This window comes from Pteropus vampyrus, unplaced genomic scaffold (assembly GCF_000151845.1).
Source record: "Pteropus vampyrus isolate Shadow unplaced genomic scaffold, Pvam_2.0 Scaffold62, whole genome shotgun sequence".
NCBI classification, from domain to species: Eukaryota; Metazoa; Chordata; class Mammalia; order Chiroptera; family Pteropodidae; genus Pteropus; species Pteropus vampyrus.
In genome coordinates, this window is record NW_011888843.1 from 1416020 (window position 1) to 1437584 (window position 21565).

At 39.6% G+C, this 21565-nt stretch overlaps 1 protein-coding gene across 2 annotated transcripts in view; it reads right to left on the reverse strand.

Moving 5' to 3' along the window:
• Nucleotides 1–426: 426 nt before the first annotated feature.
• The window catches only part of ZCCHC2 (zinc finger CCHC-type containing 2), a 55961-nt gene continuing 34822 nt past the window's right edge, over nt 427–21565 (reverse strand). Inside the window, exons 6-14 of one of the 2 annotated variants that reach the window (XM_011361064.1) lie at nt 21110–21204; nt 19001–19084; nt 17503–17560; nt 14791–14926; nt 13613–13677; nt 13131–13225; nt 8230–8358; nt 3418–4902; nt 427–2522 (exon numbers count right to left, since the gene is read on the reverse strand). In XM_011361064.1, the coding sequence (XP_011359366.1) occupies nt 2455–2522; nt 3418–4902; nt 8230–8358; nt 13131–13225; nt 13613–13677; nt 14791–14926; nt 17503–17560; nt 19001–19084; nt 21110–21204 (2215 nt within the window). In that variant the 3' untranslated portion in view covers nt 427–2454. Of the gene's footprint in view, nt 2523–3417; nt 4903–8229; nt 8374–13130; nt 13226–13612; nt 13678–14790; nt 14927–17502; nt 17561–19000; nt 19085–21109; nt 21205–21565 lie in introns of both variants that reach the window. The other variant, XM_023531135.1, reaches the window with a different exon arrangement.

The window sequence follows — 21565 nt, forward strand, 5'->3', positions numbered from 1 at the left end:
GAGACCGGATTATAGAAGACAGAACCAACGTTCAATAAAAAGATATTCAATACTGCACTGAAGGAGCTGCCTGGAAAACAAAACCGTATCGGTAAGTTCGAGGCCGTAAGTGAAGCCCCCCACAGTCCTGGAGAGGAAGGGCCCGCCCACACCAGAAACACGGCTCCAGGGTGACGAGGACACCTACCTGGCCACCGCAGTAGCCTCTGGCATAAAGCAATGCAGTCTCTTCTTCTAGTGGTCACACAGCAACCTATAAAGTCAGGTAGTTTGGGGGAAACTGAAGGACATCCAGATGGGGAACCACTTTGGGATTCACTGCCCATATTACACGGAAATAGTGGGTTGGTTCTTTAAAAAGAAAAAAAATGTGATGTATGATGTCCTATCTTTCACTTGTATACAGTTTGCAATAAAGCACAATTCTTAAGCTGTTTTTCATTTTTTTATTGCTGTTAATTCAAGAAAAAAAGGTTGCATAAAATCCAATCTGTTCTAGAAATATAAGTGGCCTTTCCAGTACATAACATTTCAAATATCAAAGTATATGGTAAACATACAAATAAGGAGAAGGTAGCATATACCTCCTATGTACAGTACAGTATTTTAAATCATAAAATAAGCTCCATAAAGTACAACTGGCAAGTGAGTCACAATGCGGTCCAATACGTGGCTTATCAAAACTCTCACTTGAACAACTCAACTGCAGCTTAACAATTAATTTAATAACGTGGTCCAAAAATACCCAGATCAAATAAAATATATTTAATCAAAATAATTTCCTTTACTCAAACTTTTTTTTAAATTAAAGCTTTCATCTACCCCTTCACACCCACCCCTTTTTCCCTGTTCCCCTTTAACGCCCGCCCCTGAAAGTTTCAAAATGTACATTGGTGCTATAAATATAAATGCTACCTATGAAGCATTAAACGAAGCTTCTTTTTTCTTCAAGTTTTTCCTTTTGTCTAGCAATCTGGTAGGCTTCTGAACCAAGACAAACGCTCAGGCTCCCCTGCTGCACACCAAGGCCACCCCACACGACATGCCCTTCACGTCTGCTGTGTACTGAGGAGCGGGGACAGAGACCCAGGCCCGGGCCCGGGCCCAAGCCCATACCCTGTGACTATACAGGGGTGGCTGCTCGTTGCTGTTGAACGCAGCAGTCAGAAAAAAATACACCCACTCTTCCAGACCACCTCAGTGCACTTTAGGAAATCAAAAATTACCTGGAAGCAATTTAGTACATAGATTTGCTTTAAAAAAAAATTTTTTTTTTTTTAAAACAGCAGCATTAAACTTAGTGACATGACACTGACATGATTAATACCATCTTAACACACTCAGAATTCAGTCTTTCACATTATAATCAAGCATAGTGGTAAACTGTTATAAAAGTGACTTTGCTATAAGAGACAGGTTAGGGAACAAATACCTGACTTTTGCAGAAATGCAGAGTTTCTGTTCAGATCGCAATAAACCATACACGTTAATACAACGTAACACTGTAACAGCTGGCGTAGGGCAAGAAGAAATCCTTACTCACGTAGTGTCGGCACCACACAGGGAGACTACATTGGCGTTGACTGTCCTTACAAACACAAACACAGCAGAGCGACATTCACACTGGTTTGTTCACTTTATGTCTCTCTGAAGCAACAGGCTAAAAAAGTATGATGAATTAAAAGTTGTTTCTTTTTTTAAGAAAAAAGCTCTCTGTCCACTTCATACACTGTATTTTTTAGTTTCATGTGGTTTTACTTCTTCCTCTCCCTTCCACTTAAGTTTAACTTTTATTTGGACAGCAAGCGCTGCATATGCGCATTTAGTGACGCTGTTTATTAGAGATATACACGCTAGTTTGGGAATCTGATTTCTCCCTTAACATTAAAGGTGAAACAGTTTACCCTCAATTTATATGCAGAGCAGTTTACAAAAGTGTGGATCAACGCACCGCCCCAAACTCCTGCAGCCTGCGTGCGACCAGGAGGAGGGTGGCTGGGAGGGAAGTGTATGTAGTTCAGGGTGTGAGGAAAGCTGTGGAAGAAGCAAAGTATCTTTTTTTTCCAAACCTCACGACTGTCACCAGTGTTGTAAAAAAGATCAAATACACAGTTTTAAAGATTCAGTAAACATTGCACACAGCAAGTATTCAGTGTAAAAAAAAAAAAGCACGCATCCACATTTTCCTTTTGATAGTTTGTTTGGATGTTTAAATTACATGTATCATACAGATAAGCCTGTTGTTGAACCAGGAGACCAGAGGCTCAAAAGCAATGCATTCTTTTTTTTTGTTTTAGACATCAGTACAAGAGAAATGAAAAACCCCAACTGCAGAGAACTCTAGGAAATGTACAGACAAAGAAACACGAACAAAATACCTTTCCTTTCCTCCCCTCCGCACCCCACCATGACTCCCCACACTTCAGTATATTAGGTAGGCAAGCTTTACTCGTTTCAGTCTGCAGAGTCCAACGTATCATTAGAAGGGGGGAGGGGAGGTGCGTATCTCAGTCTGTACGTGCCTAAAACGGGAAAGACAGAACTGCTAAGTCACTGCTTACAACGCAATGCATCACAACCACTACAAGACACCCAATGGGCATGCTGGTCAGAGGGAAGAGACATCTTCCTGCACTATTACGATTCCAAAATGGTAAATAAAATTACTTTTTGAAAGTACTATGAAGTTTTGTGCTTTAAGCTCGACCTAAAGCTTTCAAACTCCAGCTTCCTTTAAAAATGCCAAGTATATACTTCCAATTTAAGACTTTTTTTTTTTCCGGGTGAGATTTGGCAAAATGACGAAAGCCAAAGGCAAGTGAAAGATCACGGTTTGAGGTCTGTATGAAATTTGGTGGCCTTACTCATACTTAAGAACGTTTTCTTGTTTCTAGTGGTAATAATATTCAAATTTCCTTACTCCCAAACCAGTGCATAAAACGTTTTGTTCCTTAAAATGCCGGAGCATTTTTTCCACATCTCCTGGGGAGGAAAAGAGTAGCATGGGGGAACGTGCTGAGGCCAGCTGCTTATGCAGACACACTAACGACTAAAAACCTGACATGTCAGATGACTACACTACTTCCTAGTTTTTCAGTATTTAAAAATTTTGCTCACTTTACATGAAACAGGATTGTAGCTTTAAAAAAAGTGCTGCAAACAAGGGATTGGACATTCTATAATGCAAATTCCCATTATACTCCTTAAAAAGTGCCTTTACTGTTTATTCCTTACTTGGAAACCGAATTTTCTAAACTTCCTTGTGCTGTGTGACCTGGGCACATACTAGGTTCTGCTGTCTGCGTTTCATGACTTGTCACTGAGAGCACGACACCTGTAAACACACACACCCCGGCTCTGTCCGCGGCGACGGCGGGCACGCTCACTAGCGGGGCGTCCGGGGGCCCTCGTGGTTACCTTGCGGGCCGGCCTCCATGGGCGCCTGCTTGCACTCCTGCGCGTAGTGCCCGCTGGCGCCGCAGTTGTAGCATGAAGCGCTGCCGCTCTTCTTGGGCCCCGAGCCGCTGGCGCTGGCGACCACGCCGGGCGCCGGGTACGAAGGGTAGTACCTCCCGAACGCTACCTGCTGCATGCCGTAGCTGGCCTGGCTCCCGATGACCGGCTCATGCACCAGCCCGTTTGCATACGGAGTCTGAGGCAGAAAGAAAGGGAGCTGGTTTCCGTTGCTCTGGTGTGCTTGGTTGAGGTAGCTGCCACTGCAGATGGGTGGCAGGGTGAAGAACGACGGGACGCGGTACACGGGCCCGGGCACCGGGCCGGGGTAATAGTAACTGCTGAGCTGCGGGCTTCCACTGGTTCCGCAGCTGCACCTTCGCCCACAGGAGCCGCAAGGCCCCGACGCCATCTGCTGCGGCGGCAGCACCGCCGCACTGGCGCTCATGTTCCCCACGGCGCTGATGTACGTGCTGTCGCTCTGGGCCGTGCTGTGCGTCAGGGCGGGGCTGGGGCTGGGGGCGGGGCCCGGCGTGTGCGTGGGAACCGCGGGAGGCCCCGCAGGCTGGGCCTGGCTGACGCCCGCGCCCGCGGACTGGGCGGAGGTCACCGCGGTGCTGAGCACACTGGGACTCTGGCTGGGTAACGCGCTGGCGGCGAGGGGAGAGCCCGGCAAGGCGTAGGGGGCTGGTGGCTGTGCGGCTGACAGGCCGGCTGCTGGAAGAACTACCTTCACGCTGGTAGGCTGAGGGACTGTCCCTGTGTTTCCCTCGAGCTGAGGCACCATTTGATTGAGTCCTACCAGTTGGGATGCAGGTTTGGTGATGGGGTCCGTGGCAGCACCAGGAGATCCTGGAAAACTGCCTGGGTTCTGGACAGGAATAAAGGCAGCGCTTGGTGATCCAACGCTCAGACTCCCTGGCGGCTGCTGGGGGACGTTGACGGCGCAGCTCTCGGAAGACCCCTGCGGCGGCAACTTCAGCCTCTGAATTGTCAGGTGCACAGCGGGAGCGCTGCTGTGTGGGAGGAACGCTGACGGGAGAGGTAAAGGGGCGGCCAGGAGTTCCAGGTGCTTTTCGGATTCTCCAGTAGAAGCTGCTGGCCCCAGAACCCCACCAGGGGCTGAACTGGTGGGCTCCCGCATTGCAGAAATAGCGACAGGACTCGGAACGAGCATGCCGATTGTTCTGCCGTCGGCAGATTTGCGCGGGGGAACCACGACTTCAGACTTCTGGGCGCCGCTGTGCATGACACAGTGTAAAGTTGGCATAAAAGAAAGATGCTGATACTTGGGCGAGTTTAGGGGATCTTCTAAAAGGCCTCCATTGTCATTTCCTAATGAAGCAATTTCAACAGGTGGCTTGACAGTGACAGTCTGGCTGACAGAACCGTAACTTGTAAACCTGGAAGCTGACGGATTCCCAGAATCCTCAGAATTGCTGTCTGTGTCTAAGGGAAACAAACGTAAGTGTTAACTCCCATCTCTCTTGATAGGATACATTCTAATTATATGTAAAATGACCTCTGAAGTTTGGAACTGGAATAAATGCGTCCCCTCAGCTTCCTAATGCCAAGCTGACCTTCTTTTAACTTCTGGTTTTCTACGGACTTTATTTAAAATATCGAGAGACTCTGGAAAAGACAAAACTATGGAAACAATAAAAGAAATCAGCAATTGCTGGGGTGGAGGACTGGGGAGAGATGAACAGGAGGAACATGGGATTTTAGGTAGCAAAAACACTGTATGATGTTATAATGATGGATACGTGTCATCATACGTTTGTCCAAAGCAAGACACTGAAAGAATCCCTCAACCGAGAGTGAACTCCCAGGTAAACTGTGGACTCTGGGCGATAATGGTGTATCAGCGTAGGTTCGTCCTTGGTAAAAAATGTACCACCGCAGTGAGTGATGCTCATGACGGGGGAGGCCACCCACGCTTGGGAGCTGCAGTGGGTACGGGAAATCTCGGTACTTTCCTCTCGATTTTATTGTAAACCTCAAACTGCTCTAAAAAATAAAGTTAAAAAAAAAATCCATGGAGAGAAAAGTAACAAAAGGTTAATTGGAGACTGAAACACTGTATAAAATAGAGATTTAATATCACCTTATTACTGAAAAAAGGATCAGGTATCTTTAACCTTAACTAGGAAGTGAATCTCCTAGTATATTCTTATATTATATTATATTCTCATATTATAGTATGACTTATATTCTGCACTGCTAAACCCAAGGTCTCCATATTCATCTCACATAAATGATACAATTTAAAGGAGCTCAACCAAGACTATATTGAACTCAAATATCTAGAGGTAGAGAAAGGAAGAAAGTTTTTTTAGAATGGAATAAACATTTTTACTTTTAAATATTTCAGTGGGGAAAAGAAAAACAAATGTGCCGGAACACAAGAAGCAGGGCAAACACGGCAGCACGGCCACTTCTCCAAAGCAAAACGGTCAAGTGACAGGGACACAGCTACGCTGCGTTCATCTTCATCAGCACATCGCTTATGCCTGCATGCAGAAATCACTCCAACCTAGACTTCCCCTGGATTGCCTGACTTTTGGTATAAAGGGGGCAAAAGATAAAACCTAACTCATAATGTCTAAATATCATAAATCCAGATACTACGATATGTATAGAGACCATGCAATGCAATGCCTATTTTAACATCTTTCTGCTCATAAATATAAGCAGAACTGTATTACTTAAAAATGTTTATATTATTAAGGTAATAACTAGTTATAGTCAGCTAAGATGTTAAAAATTTTTAAACAGAACACTAAAAATAAATCATACAAGTCTTTCTGGAGAAAGGTTACACAGAACCTACTCAGTGACAGAGTGTTGGCCGGGTTATGAATTCAACTACGACAATTTACATTAGACAGAAGAGGTTCAATTTATGAGTAAATGATTCCAGCATAAACTCCCCTTAATAATTGAAGTGTTTATTGCTAAACTTCACAAAACAAAAAGTATCCAAAAACTAATAACTTATTTAAGGCATTATATCTATATCATCATGAGTACCAAGTTCAAGATAAGCATTTAAGTCCAAAATAAGCCGTAACATTTTTCAGATGGTCAATTAAATTTCTATATGAACTTGGCTTTAATTTAAACCTTAAGTCATAGCAAATGGCCCCATGATTTTGAATGGTCCCAAATGGTTTTCTGAGCACTGTAAGGATTTGTCTAGCTATTTAGAGATAGGTCTTGGCCTTTTTTGACTTTGAAAAGTATACAGTCTCAAAACAAAACCCCCTTACGACCAATGACAAAGCCACATGTTTTCAAAGCAACCTTTCCATGCACTCGAAATTCTAAAAATGATCAAAGCTTTTTATCACAGTGGTATATTCCCCCCTCACTGGTTTCAGAGAACTCTAAATGAGTCTTCATATAGTCACTGGTAACTGAGCCTATCTGAAAAAGAGCAAGTTCCTCCACACAGGCCCAACAACTCACCCTATCGATGATAGAAAAGGGATGCTGCAAAGTAACCGATGCGAACACATGTACTTGTAACAATTCTGACAAAGAGACTAAAATCTGCACTGTTAGCTTAAGAGCCACAGGATTATCTGTATCTCCTACAGAATGAAGCATAACCTGTGAAACGAAATTACTGAAAGCTCCTCTAGTCTGGGTAAGGCATCAAAATGCTCTCATTGAACCTTCGTAAGAGCTCTGAGAGGTTACTTTCACTTCTTTTCTTTGATGAGGAAATTGCTATCAGAAGTGCAGTGTAGCCGCAGACTGGTAGAACTGGTGGCAGTCACTGCATGCTCCATGTGGCATTACTTGAAAATAACTGCGAAGTAAAGAGTGGCTTTAACTGTATGTACTAGAGCAGAGCTATTGCCATTGTTCCTCAGATGTGACCTGGTACTGTAACACAGAACCAGAGTGTCAGAGGAAAACTGGAGAATGAGATGTCATGGAGCTTAGAAAAGCTTCAGTAGACTCCTGGGAGTCTAGGAGGCCACTCAGGTCTGGGGCTGTATCCATGCCCAGCAAAGACCTGAGAAGGTCCTACTCTCACTTCCGGTGGAATTCTGAGCCTCTGTTTGAGGAGGAACTGAAGATATAATATGTACGAAATCAAATAGCCAAATGACAGATGTAAGTACTACCTTATCAATAATGACAGTAAATTTTAAAAGATCATAACACTCTAATCAAATGACAGAGATGGGCAGAAAGGCTAAAAACTATACTCCAACTACATGCTATCTATAAGAGACACACTTTAGATTCAAAGACATGAATAGGTTAAAGTAAAAGAAGTTTATGGAAAAAGAAGTACCCTGTAAACAATATCCCAAAGAGGGCTAGACTGGCTTTATCACTATCAGATAAAAGAGTAATTCTTTATTATTTTAATTACTATAAAATTTCTTTAAAACAAAAATTGTTACTATAGACAAAGGAGACTATTTTATGATAAAAGGGTCAATCCACTGGGAAGACAAAAATTATAAATGTATGTGCATCTAACATATAACATACTAATTTTTAATCTTTTTACACCGACTCTACATTTTCTTATGACTGCCTTCTATATAATTGCCTTCTATATACAGTGAATTAAGTTTAAAAAAATCAACACTGTTGGGCCTGCTAAGTCGATGGTCAAATGACACCTTCTAGATCAAATTTATAAGCAAAAATGGCATTTATAAGAACACAAAATTACTTATGTTTGAATGATTTTAAGAGACAACACGCATTTCCCCTCAACTACTCTCGCGTCCCCCTCCGAGAGCAAACCTCTGTCTTTTTCTTCTTCACTTTCGAAACTCTCTCTTCCGTCATGTCGTGGGCTAGACGGAGAACTGTAACTCTCTGAAGAGGTTTCTCCACACGTGTCATGTCCAGATCCAATGTCCAAATTCGTGTCTAAAAATAACAGTTCTGTTTTTAAAAAATCATGTTAAGTACCTAAATTTCAGAATTGAACCATTAGAAATCAGTTACTGCTATAATTTTTGTTTTCGGTTTTTCTACAATCACCTAAAAAGCTAGTCCTTGACTTAGCTGTAAAACTTCGTTACAAAATGACGATTTTAATGGAAAATAATTGATAAACATTCTTAAAACAAAGGCAGAGGAACATGTTAATCTTACTGACGTTAAAAAATCAGAGTTAAGGTTCTCTGTAGGGTCCACCCAGTAACGGCATGTTGTGCCACTTTCTAAACCTGGATACTTGAGCTCCTCAGAGCTTGCTGGAAATTCACTTGTTAACCCACGGCCCCTTTGTCCCGAGAATACTGGCCGGAGGCGCGCCGGCTGCGGCATCTACCCTGAGGTAACTCGCAGATTACAGCCCTAACCTCACTCCCCGAAGTTTGCCACGGAATATCTCACTTTCATACTACTTTCGCATCGCTCTAGTGTATCGGTAGTCTTTGGAAACAAATGACATCATTCTATTTACAGCATTCTGTTTTAAGTAGTGGTATTTCCATTTATAAAATTCTCGATCTCTGAAAATGTCAAATCTTGGAAATGTAGCGCTCCTATGTGCGATGTTAACATTGTTCTCGAACAGTTGTTAGCGGAAGATTCATTTGATGAATCTGATTTATGCGCACATTGTTACATTAGAATTAGAGACGAGTTCTGCTTAGAAATATCTCCAAGAACAGTTTTTATATTTTATTTTCACACTGAAAACCAGTCAGATTTGCTTCAATCTCAAAGAGCATGTTTACATAAAATCAAATTAATGCTGGCAGTGAGCTGCACTTTTTTTTCTAAATGGGAAATAGGTTAAAAGACCTCAAGACTAGAATTGACTGCCAAAAATGCCTATTCAGTTAAAAGCACCATGCCTCAGTATTCGAAAAGACTAAAATCCCATCTAGTGGACCGAGGAGCCCCCCGAGTTCTGCCAGAGGCCACGGTGACACTGACGTGGGTCTGGGGGAAAGCGCAGAACCATCAATCAATTAGCTACGTCTGTTTTGAGCACAGAGGTAGGACTGCTGGTGGGCCTAGTACCAGACATGCCTGCACTGGCCCTAAGTTAGGATACTGTCCTAACCCGGTAGCTAAGCATAGCTTCTTCCTTGCAGCAAGCATTCAACTTGCTTAGTGTATAAATCTCCGTATAAGGGATTCCAGAGGGATCTTAAGTACCATAGATGAGTGAATCATTTCCATGGCAACCTGGTAGAACCAATAAAAGGTAAGAAACTATAAATCACTTGAACAAAATACGTATTAGAGAAAAGATATGGTTTGTGATGAGCGAGTCAGCTGACTAATCTGTGTTCTTTGAAGGAAGTAAATTTCTAACAATGTTAAAACTGTGAAGACTGACCCAGCCTAGCTCGGCCACTCAAATAAATGGTGAATGAACAATGAATAAAGTCATTAAGAATGCAGACGGTGCTAATTCCTTCTGAGTAATAAAATGCCAAACTGCCAAGGGAAAACTGCACAAAATCTCCTGAAGCTGTGGAGTTACTTGGGGGGAGTAACAATTTTACAGAAAAGTAACCTGGAGTGTACTTATATGCAATCACAGGTTCCGAATTCCCATGACACCGTAACTAAGGAAAGGAACGTGCACCAATGCCCATGGCCATTCTGAAGACGATCTAATGTGCCACAGTGGCCAAAAAGCCTGGCATTAAATGGGACTAATGAAAATGAAACTTATAAAACTGCGGCTCATATGGAAATTCTGCATATAAATATTTTGACCAGCACATTTAACAATAATTAACAATGCAAAGATTAAGATACTCAAAGATTCAATATGACAGTGTCACACCAGACAGGATGAGCTAAGTAGGAACAACAACGTCGGGTGAGGGAGATTTGCTCAGTAAAACTCAGGCACTGAAACTACAATGAAGTCTTTGAAACTTCAAGAGTAAGTTACAGAATATGTTAAAAAAGGGCAGCCATTTCTCACAATGACACAGTTTAAAAATTATTTTCTTTAGATTATATAGCTAGTAAATATTCTAATCACCAAATTATCATATATTAATGTACAGGCTTTTCAAAGAATTAGATACATAAATCTAAATCTATGCTAAACATAATTTTCTCTTTTTGATCACCCAAAGGTGCTTCGAAATTGCATAGTTTTTGGAATTTTTATCATCAGAAATTAAGTGATCCTCTACAGTCAGAAGGTGTGAAGGTGAAGATGAAACAATTACGCCAAAGGATATTCCAAAACTTGCCCTTTAAAATAGAAATAGAAACTCTTTCTGTTTGTTATCATGTCTCAAGGGGTGGAAGACCATGCAAGACGACGAAAAGCAAAAACTTACAATATCAGCTGCTATTCTAATAATAAAAATCCTGATTGCTAGTATTTATGGACAAACAGAAGTTAGACTTAACTGCTTAGATACTGCAATTAAAGAGTTGGAGACCTTTACATCACGGAAATCTTTCAAAAGAAAATTGGGAGGTCAACCGCCTCACTCTTCCCAACTTTCTGGCACCACAATCAGCAACAGGAATGTGGGGTGGGAGACACGGGTGACCGCAACAGGGTTCGGAGCAAGACAGAAAGGGTGACGGTTACGTCTCTGTAGCAGAGATCGAAAGCAGGGAGTTTTAAAGCAAATACACTGCGAAGGACACAGAGGACGAGCAGCGCTGACTGCTCGTGGGAGGGGACAACATGGAAGGGACACTGAGGGACTGTGTTCCCTTTTGCATTTTTAGAATTTCAAACTACACGAATGTATTATTACTCAAAGCAAGTTAAATTTTTAAATTAAAAATAATACTTATCTTAAACTAGACTGAGTTATTTAAAGATCCAGACACCTACAAATCAGAAGGACCTAGCATTTTCCGCGTCAATAAGAGCATCTGCATTTTATGATATGGGTGATTGTTCCATAAAAATCTTAAATATCTCTTGAGTTTACTAAATGCCAAAGATGATTCTTTCTTGATACCTTGATATTTTAAAGAAAAATTAATAAACAGAGGAGTTTTTCTGAGCTACATTTGACATCAATGAGATAGGTTATACAAAGTATATTTTATTTATAGTCATACTCTGTAAGTGAATCAGTGACATATACAGAAAATAAAGATTTTCTTAATAAAAAATCTTGAGATTGTAACTTTCATAATATTTGAAAATAAAGAGAACAGAATTAGAGCTTGTGATGTTATTTAAAAGTTACTAATAACCTTTATAGTGTATGTTTTCTCATTTATAACAGTGAAAAGGAACTAGATTACTGAACACCTATGTGCTTGGTACTAGCTAAATGCTTTTCATATGTTATCACGTTCAGCTCGTACCAATTTGGTCAGGTAGGTATTATTCCTGTTTTACAAATGAGAAAACTAAGGCTTCAGAGAGACCGCACATTTAAGAAACTGGTGGAGTACAAGATTCAACCTCACATCTGTCTGAGATCAAAGTCCACACCTTTCTCTGAAAAGATGAAACTAAAAAGAATTACTGCAAACTTCTTGGTGAGCAGTATTGCCCAAATTATGTGAGACACAGAGATCTTGTGAAGCTGCTATATATTTGACAGGAATGTCACCTGGAGAATAACCTGTTTAGTATGTGCTTTAGAAGACAAATATGGTGGCAGCGTAGGAAATGAACTAGAAGGAGCAAGAACAGAGACAAGGACATCTGAGAGAAGACTCATCCACCGAGAGAGATCTTTTGTCTTATTTTAGCTTCTGCTTTCTTCTTTTAGCTGCCATCACCACAGGAAAACTCAAACACAGCTAAGTGTTACAATACACTCATAAAGAACATGGGTTTTTTTCTTGTCATCTCCCCCGCCCCAAAGACATCTCAGTTAATTAATTCAATGAGTTAGCCCGATGATTTTAGAGTTAAAATTAACTATATTTCCTTTATCAATATTCAATCTCTCTATATAAATATCTAGTTAAAAATATGCTCTATTAAAAAATTATTCTGTTTATTTATGTTGCATCAGAACCAAACGTACTAACATTTGAATAAAATCTAAATTTTAAAAATCCTTATTTGTGAGATAAGTCTAGCCAACAAATGCGTTAGGTAAACAGTGAACAAAGCATTCTCCTAGAGGTCTGTGGGCTTGTATTCTTTTTTTTAATCTTTACTATTAATAGTAAAGGTCAACATAACATGGAAAAGTTATCAATGAAGCAGCAGAAGGGACATTTCTCAGTTAAAAGAACACAAAACTTTTCACCTAAAAATAAAGGAATCATAAAATAATGATGGGTAAGTGGAAACCATACCACTTTGAAACGACAAAAATCCGAGGGTCTGAATTGCCTGCCCTAAAGCCCCATAAAATCCATAGAGGACAGTGATTAAAACACGAAAAAAATCAACGACTTTCTGGGAATGGGTCCCGGCCCCCTGGACCTCTCCTCTGAGGCGGGGACAGAAGCAAGTGAGGACACTGCTGGCACCCGAGGGAGGGAACGGTGGGTTGGTGTAACTGCGGTGAAGGGAACGCTCACATCCACGGCTGAATCACATTTCCTACATGAACTCCATTACTCCTTCAGAAGTGTTGAAATTCAGAAATCGCTATTCACATCAACGCAGGATAAAAGTGTAGTATCAGGATGTGACACAACAGCTCAGTGCCTGCTGTAATACGTACCATGCTAAACGCACTCAGGTGGTGGGCACTGGACAGACAGACAAACGCTCTCACCTTTCACGGAGCCACCATGGGCGTGCTGGGGAGTGGAGAGTCTAACGCCGTTCATTCTACTATTCAATCTGTTGTCAGTCTTCTTAATTTTCTCCCTAAACCAAAAGTATACAAGTTACCAACGTTTTTTATAAGGCTCTCTAAAGAACATATTAAGTACAGTGGTACTACTAAATTTCCCATCAGAAATTTATAATTAAAAAATTTTTAATAAGGTGTAATCTAAATATAAGATTTAGTGTACAGTTCTGGGAGTTTTACCCCACCAAACTGAATAAAATATTTGACAAAAGCCGTACTTTTATCACCTGCATATGTTGATTATTTTGAACTAAAAAATTAAAGCCCAGAAGTAAAAATATAAAGAAACCTAATGGAAAAATACTACTTATACCACAGAAACTAAATATGCCCATAATCAAATGCTGTATGTTGCCTTTTCTTACAGATTTCTACTACTGGAGACATGAAATTGAACCTACTTTTCTATTTGTGGCTTTCCTTTCTTCTTATTTACTGAAGATAAGTTTCGTTTTTCAGTTGAATGCTAGTGAAAAGAAAAAAAGAAATCAAAGAGACTAAAGCTAAACCATACTCATGTAGATGTCCTCTTACTCTGATATCAAACATTAAAATAATATATTCTCAGTTGTATAATAAATTTTGATTTTCAATCTATTTTTGAAGTTACCTACCCAAATCGCTAAAATTTTTATAAAGTTTCTGACAAATACTTAAAATATTAATTATCAAAAGAATATCTATTTTGTATTTTGCTTTTAAAATAGACCTCTATTCTTTCTTTTGACCACAAAATAAAACACAATTAAGCAACTGGTGTTTAATATAGTTTTACTAATATTCTCTTAAAGTTCAGGTGGATAAAACTGCAACACACAATTTTGTCAACTCTAAGAAGAAAAGGTGTAGGCACTAAAGTGGAGGAAGAAAATGTATAAATAATGGACTTTGAAAATAAGCCATTAAATAAGTATAGCCAAGATGACATACAATTTCTCAAAATATGCTTCAATGCTTTAGCTCATAAAAACACATTCTAGTAAAGGTTAGCATTTGGCTCTGAGTGTTGGCCAGAAATACAACTCTGGTTAACAAATCTATTTTCTAGTGAGAAGGTGGTTCTCCCCATAACTGTACCAGTAAGCGTTCCCTGTATCGGTGCTGCCAAATCAGCTAAACACACTTGAGGGCACTCTGCTTTCTGATTACGCTAAAGCAAGCATGTCCTAATTACACTGAAGTGTAGTGAACTGGCCCAACTATTCATGAGGGAAGGTCAGTTTCAAAATTCACATCACCAGTAGCAATATAGTGACTGAAATGTGAATAATTCTTTCAAAAGCAAAAAAATATGGTATAACAACTTAATGTATCCCTAGTTAGAATAAACATTTTAGGCATCATATTAAAATGTACTAATTTTTTTTAGTAATAAAAGTAATCTAAATATACTTTTTCAGCTCTCAGAAGAGCTTAGATCATATTAAGCCAATTAAGTTTAAAGTCTAACACGTAAGCATTCTTTCAGTTCTTCTTACCAGATATACTGTCTGACATAATAATGTGTACAGAACTTGATTCTAATCAAGTAGCAATGCTTTAACAATATGGCATTAAGACAAAACAGAACCCCAAATACCTGGTCAACCTCAGCCACACAGTGCTCCGGGTGCTGAATGGTGGTGCAGCTTGGCTTCCTCCAGTCCAGAATTCCATTCTGCTCAGAATACTGCACAGTGAGCCCGTCTACTGGAGAACAGCTCGTACCAACAGTGCTACCAAAAGAAAAATTTACGCAAGCATGAATATCTGTCCTCGTGATCTAACCTACTGCATCATGTAACAAAAAAGCTACAGTAATCCTTTCTTTGATATATTATTTTATAGAATGCCTAGTGACAGCTCTACAGAAAAAAAAAAGTGTACTGTGAGAATAAAGCAGTATACAACTATCTCATCTTTTAAATAATTAATAACTGTCTCTAAAGAGATTAATAACAAATGCACATTCTGCTTTTGGACTCTATGCAATGGTCACCCTGCACCACTTACAGCTGGAGTATGACTGCAATCTTGAGCGAATTGCTGACTAAGTACTATCTAAAGGCATGTGAAGGAAGAGGACAATGTGACTGAAAAAGAAACAGACAATAAAAACAGATTGGGTAGGTAACTTCAAAAATAGATTGCTAACAAGTAACTGCCAATCTAGACAATAAAAACAGATTCAAAGAGAATCTAGAGAATGAAGTTTTTATCATACATTGATTTTTAAATAATAGTGTTTAACATGGTCAACGACTACAAGATTAAGAATTTTTTAAAAATACTGGAAAATATAAAAAAGAACCAAATTTAAATTCTAGAACTGTAAAATAACCTGAAATTGAGAACTCAATGGACAGAAACAGATGAAAAAATTCAGAGAAGAGGAAATTTTGTCAGAAGAGACAAGCACTGAGAGGGAAAAAAAATATGAAAACACACAAAACAGTTTAGAGACGTGTGGGACTATTAAAAAGTCTAACATGTAAGTACTGTAAGTCTTAGAAGAGGGAAAAAGAGAATAGGGCAGAGCAAGGTCTGAAGAGATCTTTTTAGACTTGTCTAAAAACCAAAAGATATCAAGCTTCAGACTCGAGAAGCAGAATTCATTCAAAGAAAGCTATAAACACATTGTAAGAAAACTGCTGAAAACTAGACAATGAGAAAAAAGAAGAGTTTGAAAAAGCACATTAACTTCCGATGAGGAACTATAAACTGAAACAATGGATGCCAGAGGTCTTGATCCCCTCCCCCCAACACCGCCCCACCCCACCGAAAGCAGAATCTGGGATGACAGCTGATTTGGCAGGTGATCCCAAGAAGCAGGAGCAAGGAGTGGGGAGAATGAAATAGGAGCGGAGAACAGAACAATGTGAGGGTCCATTACTGAGGGTGCCACTGTAAGTGACAGGGGTTCAAACTGGCTGGGACCTCCCAGAATTATCTAAGCAAAGGACAGGAAGCTGGCGATCCCCCATCAGCTGAGGACTCCCTGGGAAATTAGCTTGTACTTCTGGACTGTGCTTGTCTGAGGGCCAAGCAGGCCCCAGAGAATCAGCAGGGGCCCTGGGCAGAAGGTGGAAAGTCTCGTGGGCTTGCTGCGGCACAACAATGACGCAAGGGCGTCAGGAATCTCGTCAGCAACTGTATGTGATCTGCAGCGGAAGTCAGCTGGGCTGAAAGGGTATGATGCAAGGGGCCGCAGACATTAGCCTGGAAGACTGCGACACTGCAGGCAGACCTCAGAGAGGTTGCAGGTTTGGTTCCAGACTGCAGCAATAAAGTGAATATTGCAATAAAGTGAATGACACAAATTTTCTGGTTTCTTGGTGCACATAAAAGTTATGCGTACACTATACTGTAAGTCTATTAAATGTGCAATAACATTATGTCTAAAAAAAACCAATGTACATACCTTAATTAAAAAATCCTTTATTGTTAAAAAATGCTAACTACCATCTGAGCCTTTAGCAAGCCATAATCTTTTTTGCTGGTTGAGGGTCTTACCTTCAAATTTGTAAAAAAACACAATATCTGCGAAGCACAATAAAGTATAATAAAACGAGGTACGCCTGTATAGTTTCAAAGCGCTAACAAAGTAACTGCCAATCTAGAAACCTAAATCAGCAAAAATGTCTTTCAAAAATGCAGGCAAGGGAGGAGGGAGGTAGATGGGGTAAAAGGGGTCAAATATGTGGTGACAGAAAGGAATCTACGGGAGGCGACAAAAAAAAATGCAGGCAAAATAAACATTTTTTTCAGATAAAAACGAGTGAACTCATCACTGGCAGATGACTACAGGAAACACTCAAGTGTTCTTCAGTTAAATGTAAATCAATCATAGATGAATGCCCAGACACACAGGAAGGAATAGAGAACAGTGAAATGATCAGTTGTAAATTAATGAAAAAAGTTTCATGAGGTCTAAAATACGGAGGGAATTAAAATACATGCCAGGTACAGTTTGTAAGTTGAGAGGAGATAAACAAAGTTACAGTGGTCAAAGGTCATCGCATGGGAAGTGGTACCAGCACAATCAATATCACACCTCAATAAGTCAAAGATGTACAATATAACCTCTACGGTAACCACTAGAAGAATCAAAAAATAAGGTTTAACAATCAAGGCTAATAAGAAGAGAAAAATAGAATAGAAAACCACCCAAAAGAAAGGAGAGAAAAGAAAACAGAAAATACAGGACAAATAATAAGCAAATAGTAAGGTGGTAGAATTATAGCCAAATATATATCAGTAATTAAAGTAAATATGACACTGATTTATTCTGTTTTAGGAATTAGATACCTACTTCACAATGGGACTTTTCCCGGTATGTTTCTTGTGGATTATGGTGTGCTGTAACACATCTAGAGCATAGGAAAAAACAATTTATTATACCAAATGCTTCTGCAAAAATCCAAAAGGATGATGCAACTAATTTATGTGACCGTAACAGTGTCAATAGATTGTGTAGAGCATTTTTCACAGACAATTCCTTAAAGAAGTAATTTTTCAATTTCACAAATGACTAAATTTCCTTAAATAACTTCTTAAATGTGTTCTAATAACAAGTCAATTTTGTCCAAAACTAAGAAAGTTTACTATGACCAAAACTACAACACTCAATTTCAGGCTTTTTAACTATTTAAAAAAGGAAGTGTGCCAAATATTAAAAAAATATATCTATAATATAACAAACCCTCATGCACCCACCTCCCAGATACCTCTGTATCTCTCTTCTTACGAAGAAACGAGGCCTTCCTCCACTCCATTCAACTCCTCTCCTTCCCTCTACAGAGGTTAATTACTCGAGGTACTCCAGTCCAGGATTCTATTTTAACTACCTGTGAATGTCCTTACTTACATATCCAGTGGTGTGGTATATTTGAATATGCTGTACGTATTTTAACTGCCACATAGTAACATTTAAAGCATTTGGGTAACTAACGGCTATGTATTTGCTATTACACAGAACGGTGCCCCGAGGTCCTGTCCCCTGAGCACACGGACAGCAATTTTATGCTAGGCAGTAGGATAAAGTTAACCACCTCCAACCTCACTAGTGTCAAATTTCTGTCCAAAATAGTTGTGCCAATTTATATTCCCATCAGCAATAGATGAGAGTTCTCGTTACTTCACAGCCTTGATAATGTCAGATTGAAAATGTTTTGCCAATTTGATGAGTGTGAAATGATATCTCATTGTTTTTATTTTTGCATTTTCCAGACTGCTGAGGAGGCTGAACACTATTTAATGACCACTCGAGTTTCTTCTTCTATGAATTGCCTATCTTATGTAAATATTACCAATTGGCATGATTTTCCCATTGATTTTTAGAAGAATCTTTCTATAATCCGGATGTAGTCTTTATCTGTAAATATCCTGCAAATGTCTTGTCTGGTTTCTTGTCACATGTTAAGTTCTAATTTAGATTAGAAAGAGCTCCATTGTGGTCATACTCTGTCTTGTCAAGAAAGCCTTCCTGTCCCAGATTATTAACACTTAAAAGTTTAAGTTTTACATTTTACATATTACATTAAGTTTATAATGTTACATATAATGTCATTCACTTGAAATTTTTGTGCATGATGTAAATAGGGATCTAATTCTCTATTTTTCCATTAGAAGGTCAGCCAACACCACTTACTGAACAGTCTATTCTTTCTCCCGCTTACTTGTGATGCCACCTGTCAAATTCCACGCCCTTACGTCTGTTTCTGGGCTCCTTAATCTGTTCTAATGGTCTGTTTGTCTATCCCTGTGGCAATATCAGGCAGAATGACTTATTCCAAGGAATCAACATTTACCTTCTTCTTGGCTTGAAGCTTCTGAGCTGTCTTCTTTTAAGTGTTCTAGTATCTTGGAAGTCTTCAGCGAGGACTGTAAGTTATCTGTAGGAAGTATTCAATGCTATTAACAATATAATAATTGTTTTTCTCCCAAGGAAGATTAGGGTGGAGACTCAGTGGCAAAGAGAACATTTCTACTAGGTAGGACCTTTAGAAAAAGCAGGATGACGCAGCACAAAACACTGAGCTGAGAACAGGGACTCTGATTCACAAAGCCAGCTCTCCCCAGAAAAACCACAGGACTGGAGCAAACTGCTTCACATCTGCCAGCCCCCACCATGAGGAGATGGGCTAGATTAGCGCTTCTCAAACATCTGTAGTATTGTAAGGTTTTTTAAAATTTGATATGTTGTGAACTGTTACTTTTATAAAATATAATAATGATGATGTGGCAATGTTAAATTGCTACAAAAGATTCAGTCTACTCTCTGTGTCTGTTCTTCTATTACAGACCAGTGACAAGCAATCTGTGGAGGACACACAGTAATAGCACTGGGTTACCACTCCATCAAAATACAGACCAGTGGGATGCCAGCGTCCAATGTTTTAAGTCATTTAGGAGTGAACATTTGTTTTCTCAGTTGTCAGGATATGGACTATTGCTCTCTGTGGAGGGAGAGGTAGGTAGAATTGTCATTTTTCAAAAGAGTATGTGCAACTGAACAACGTGTTCTTTGGTGGAACAGACTGGACATCCTGACCAGATTTTCCTTAATCTCAAAATACGCACTTTAATGCATTACTTTAATTCACAACAATTTGATATCTTAAAATCTACCGGCCGCTGTAGCATTCATAGCTCATGTAATTTAAATACTGCCAAGCTCTCGAGATGAGTTTTCTGTTATTTATACAGGTACTACTCACCTGGGTGAGTTTTCCTGGGCGGCCTATTAAAATCTGAATTAAAAGTTTAATTTTGTGTTCCAACGTCTTTTTAGAACTAAACAGATGGTATTCATAGGTATTCAATAAAAAGTACCTACACTTATTTTAAGCAGAAAGCACTGATTGTTAAATCTATGCAATTCTAGAATGATCAGGATTTTCTTTAAAAGAAAGCTATTGCCACTATTCAGACATAAATTTAACCATGGAGGTGTCCATCTTGTCTTAATTAGTCCTGAACAGTCATTAGTTGTATTTAAAATATTTAAGGCACATATATATATACAGACAAATGGTTAGAAAACTTTAAAAAGTTAACCTATATGTTATAATATTCAATCACATTATTATTTTGCCTCTTTTTCTCCAAACTCAAATTGAAAAATATGCATTTTCTTTTCCTTTTAAATACAGGAAATGACTTTTTTGAAAGCAGAAGATTAAAAAAACTTAGCCGCTTGCATAGTGGCTTTGCTTAGTCAGCAGAAATTCTCCTAAAGCACACAACAGTTACTGGCAAAATATCTGTTATAGAAAGGCAGCTGAGATGGATGTGCATAAAACTAAACACAGGCAGTGTGATAAATGCTGGTTCTGAAGAGGGGATTAACAAACTGATCCCAGACAGTCCTGGGATAGGTTAGAGAACAGTGAGAAACCAGAACCGGACAGAAGAGCAAGGCTTTGCGCACTCTGCGCACGCAAGAACGGCCTGACAAGGGGATTAGTACAGAAAGGGCAAAAAGGAGGAGGCCCCCTGTTTGGAGCGACTTGGTTTTTAAATGGCTGCATGCAGGGGAAAAATGAAAATATTATATAAGGCCAAGGTTCCCAGCCTGGGAGGCTGGGGAATTCATTACGGGAACAGAGGTTGTAAGAGCATGTTAAACATCATGCAGCCAGCACTGTGGCATCTCTATGACCGGTAAGCCGGGTCCACCAAGGAACCTGAAGATCTGAGAGACGTGGCTCCTGCCTAGGAATCAGTCTGTTCTGTGACATTATTTTCTTTAAAACTGCCGTGTAAAATTCACTTAAAACTACACATGTTCCTTAATTAAATGCTGCTATTTCTTTACTTTAAATAAAATGACCACCTGACACAAGAAAGCATGGCAAAGCGAGAAATCCGAGCAGGGAAAACGTCAGGTTTTTACAGAGGAGCGGGAGGGTGCTTACTGAGGCTGTGCAGAGGGTCTGATGATATGGACTGAAAAAAGCTGTGCACTTTCTGACTCTGGAGAAAAGCTTGTGATGAAGTGGAGAAAAGCTGCCTGCATATGAAAAGAGAAGAGGTTTGTTAACGTCATGTACCGTAAATCCACAAGTCTCAGTTTAGACTGTAAAGCAAACTTAAGTGGCAGTTTAATTCAGGTATGAAAAAGTTTTCCTAAGGGAAAAAATACTATTTTCTAATATATTTCCCATAGGAGGAACTGAATGAAAAGTTAAAACTTATTTGCAAGAATCTAAACAGGCTTAAATTTTACATAATCTAGTGGTAAGGTTTTACTGCAGCCTTTTGCCCAAGTGGTCCAATTAGCCACCTTTCTACTTAGAAACTATACTATAATTTCTTTACTCTTCCTTCATAGGTGTTTTCATCATTTGGCTCTACCACGAAAAAACAATCCC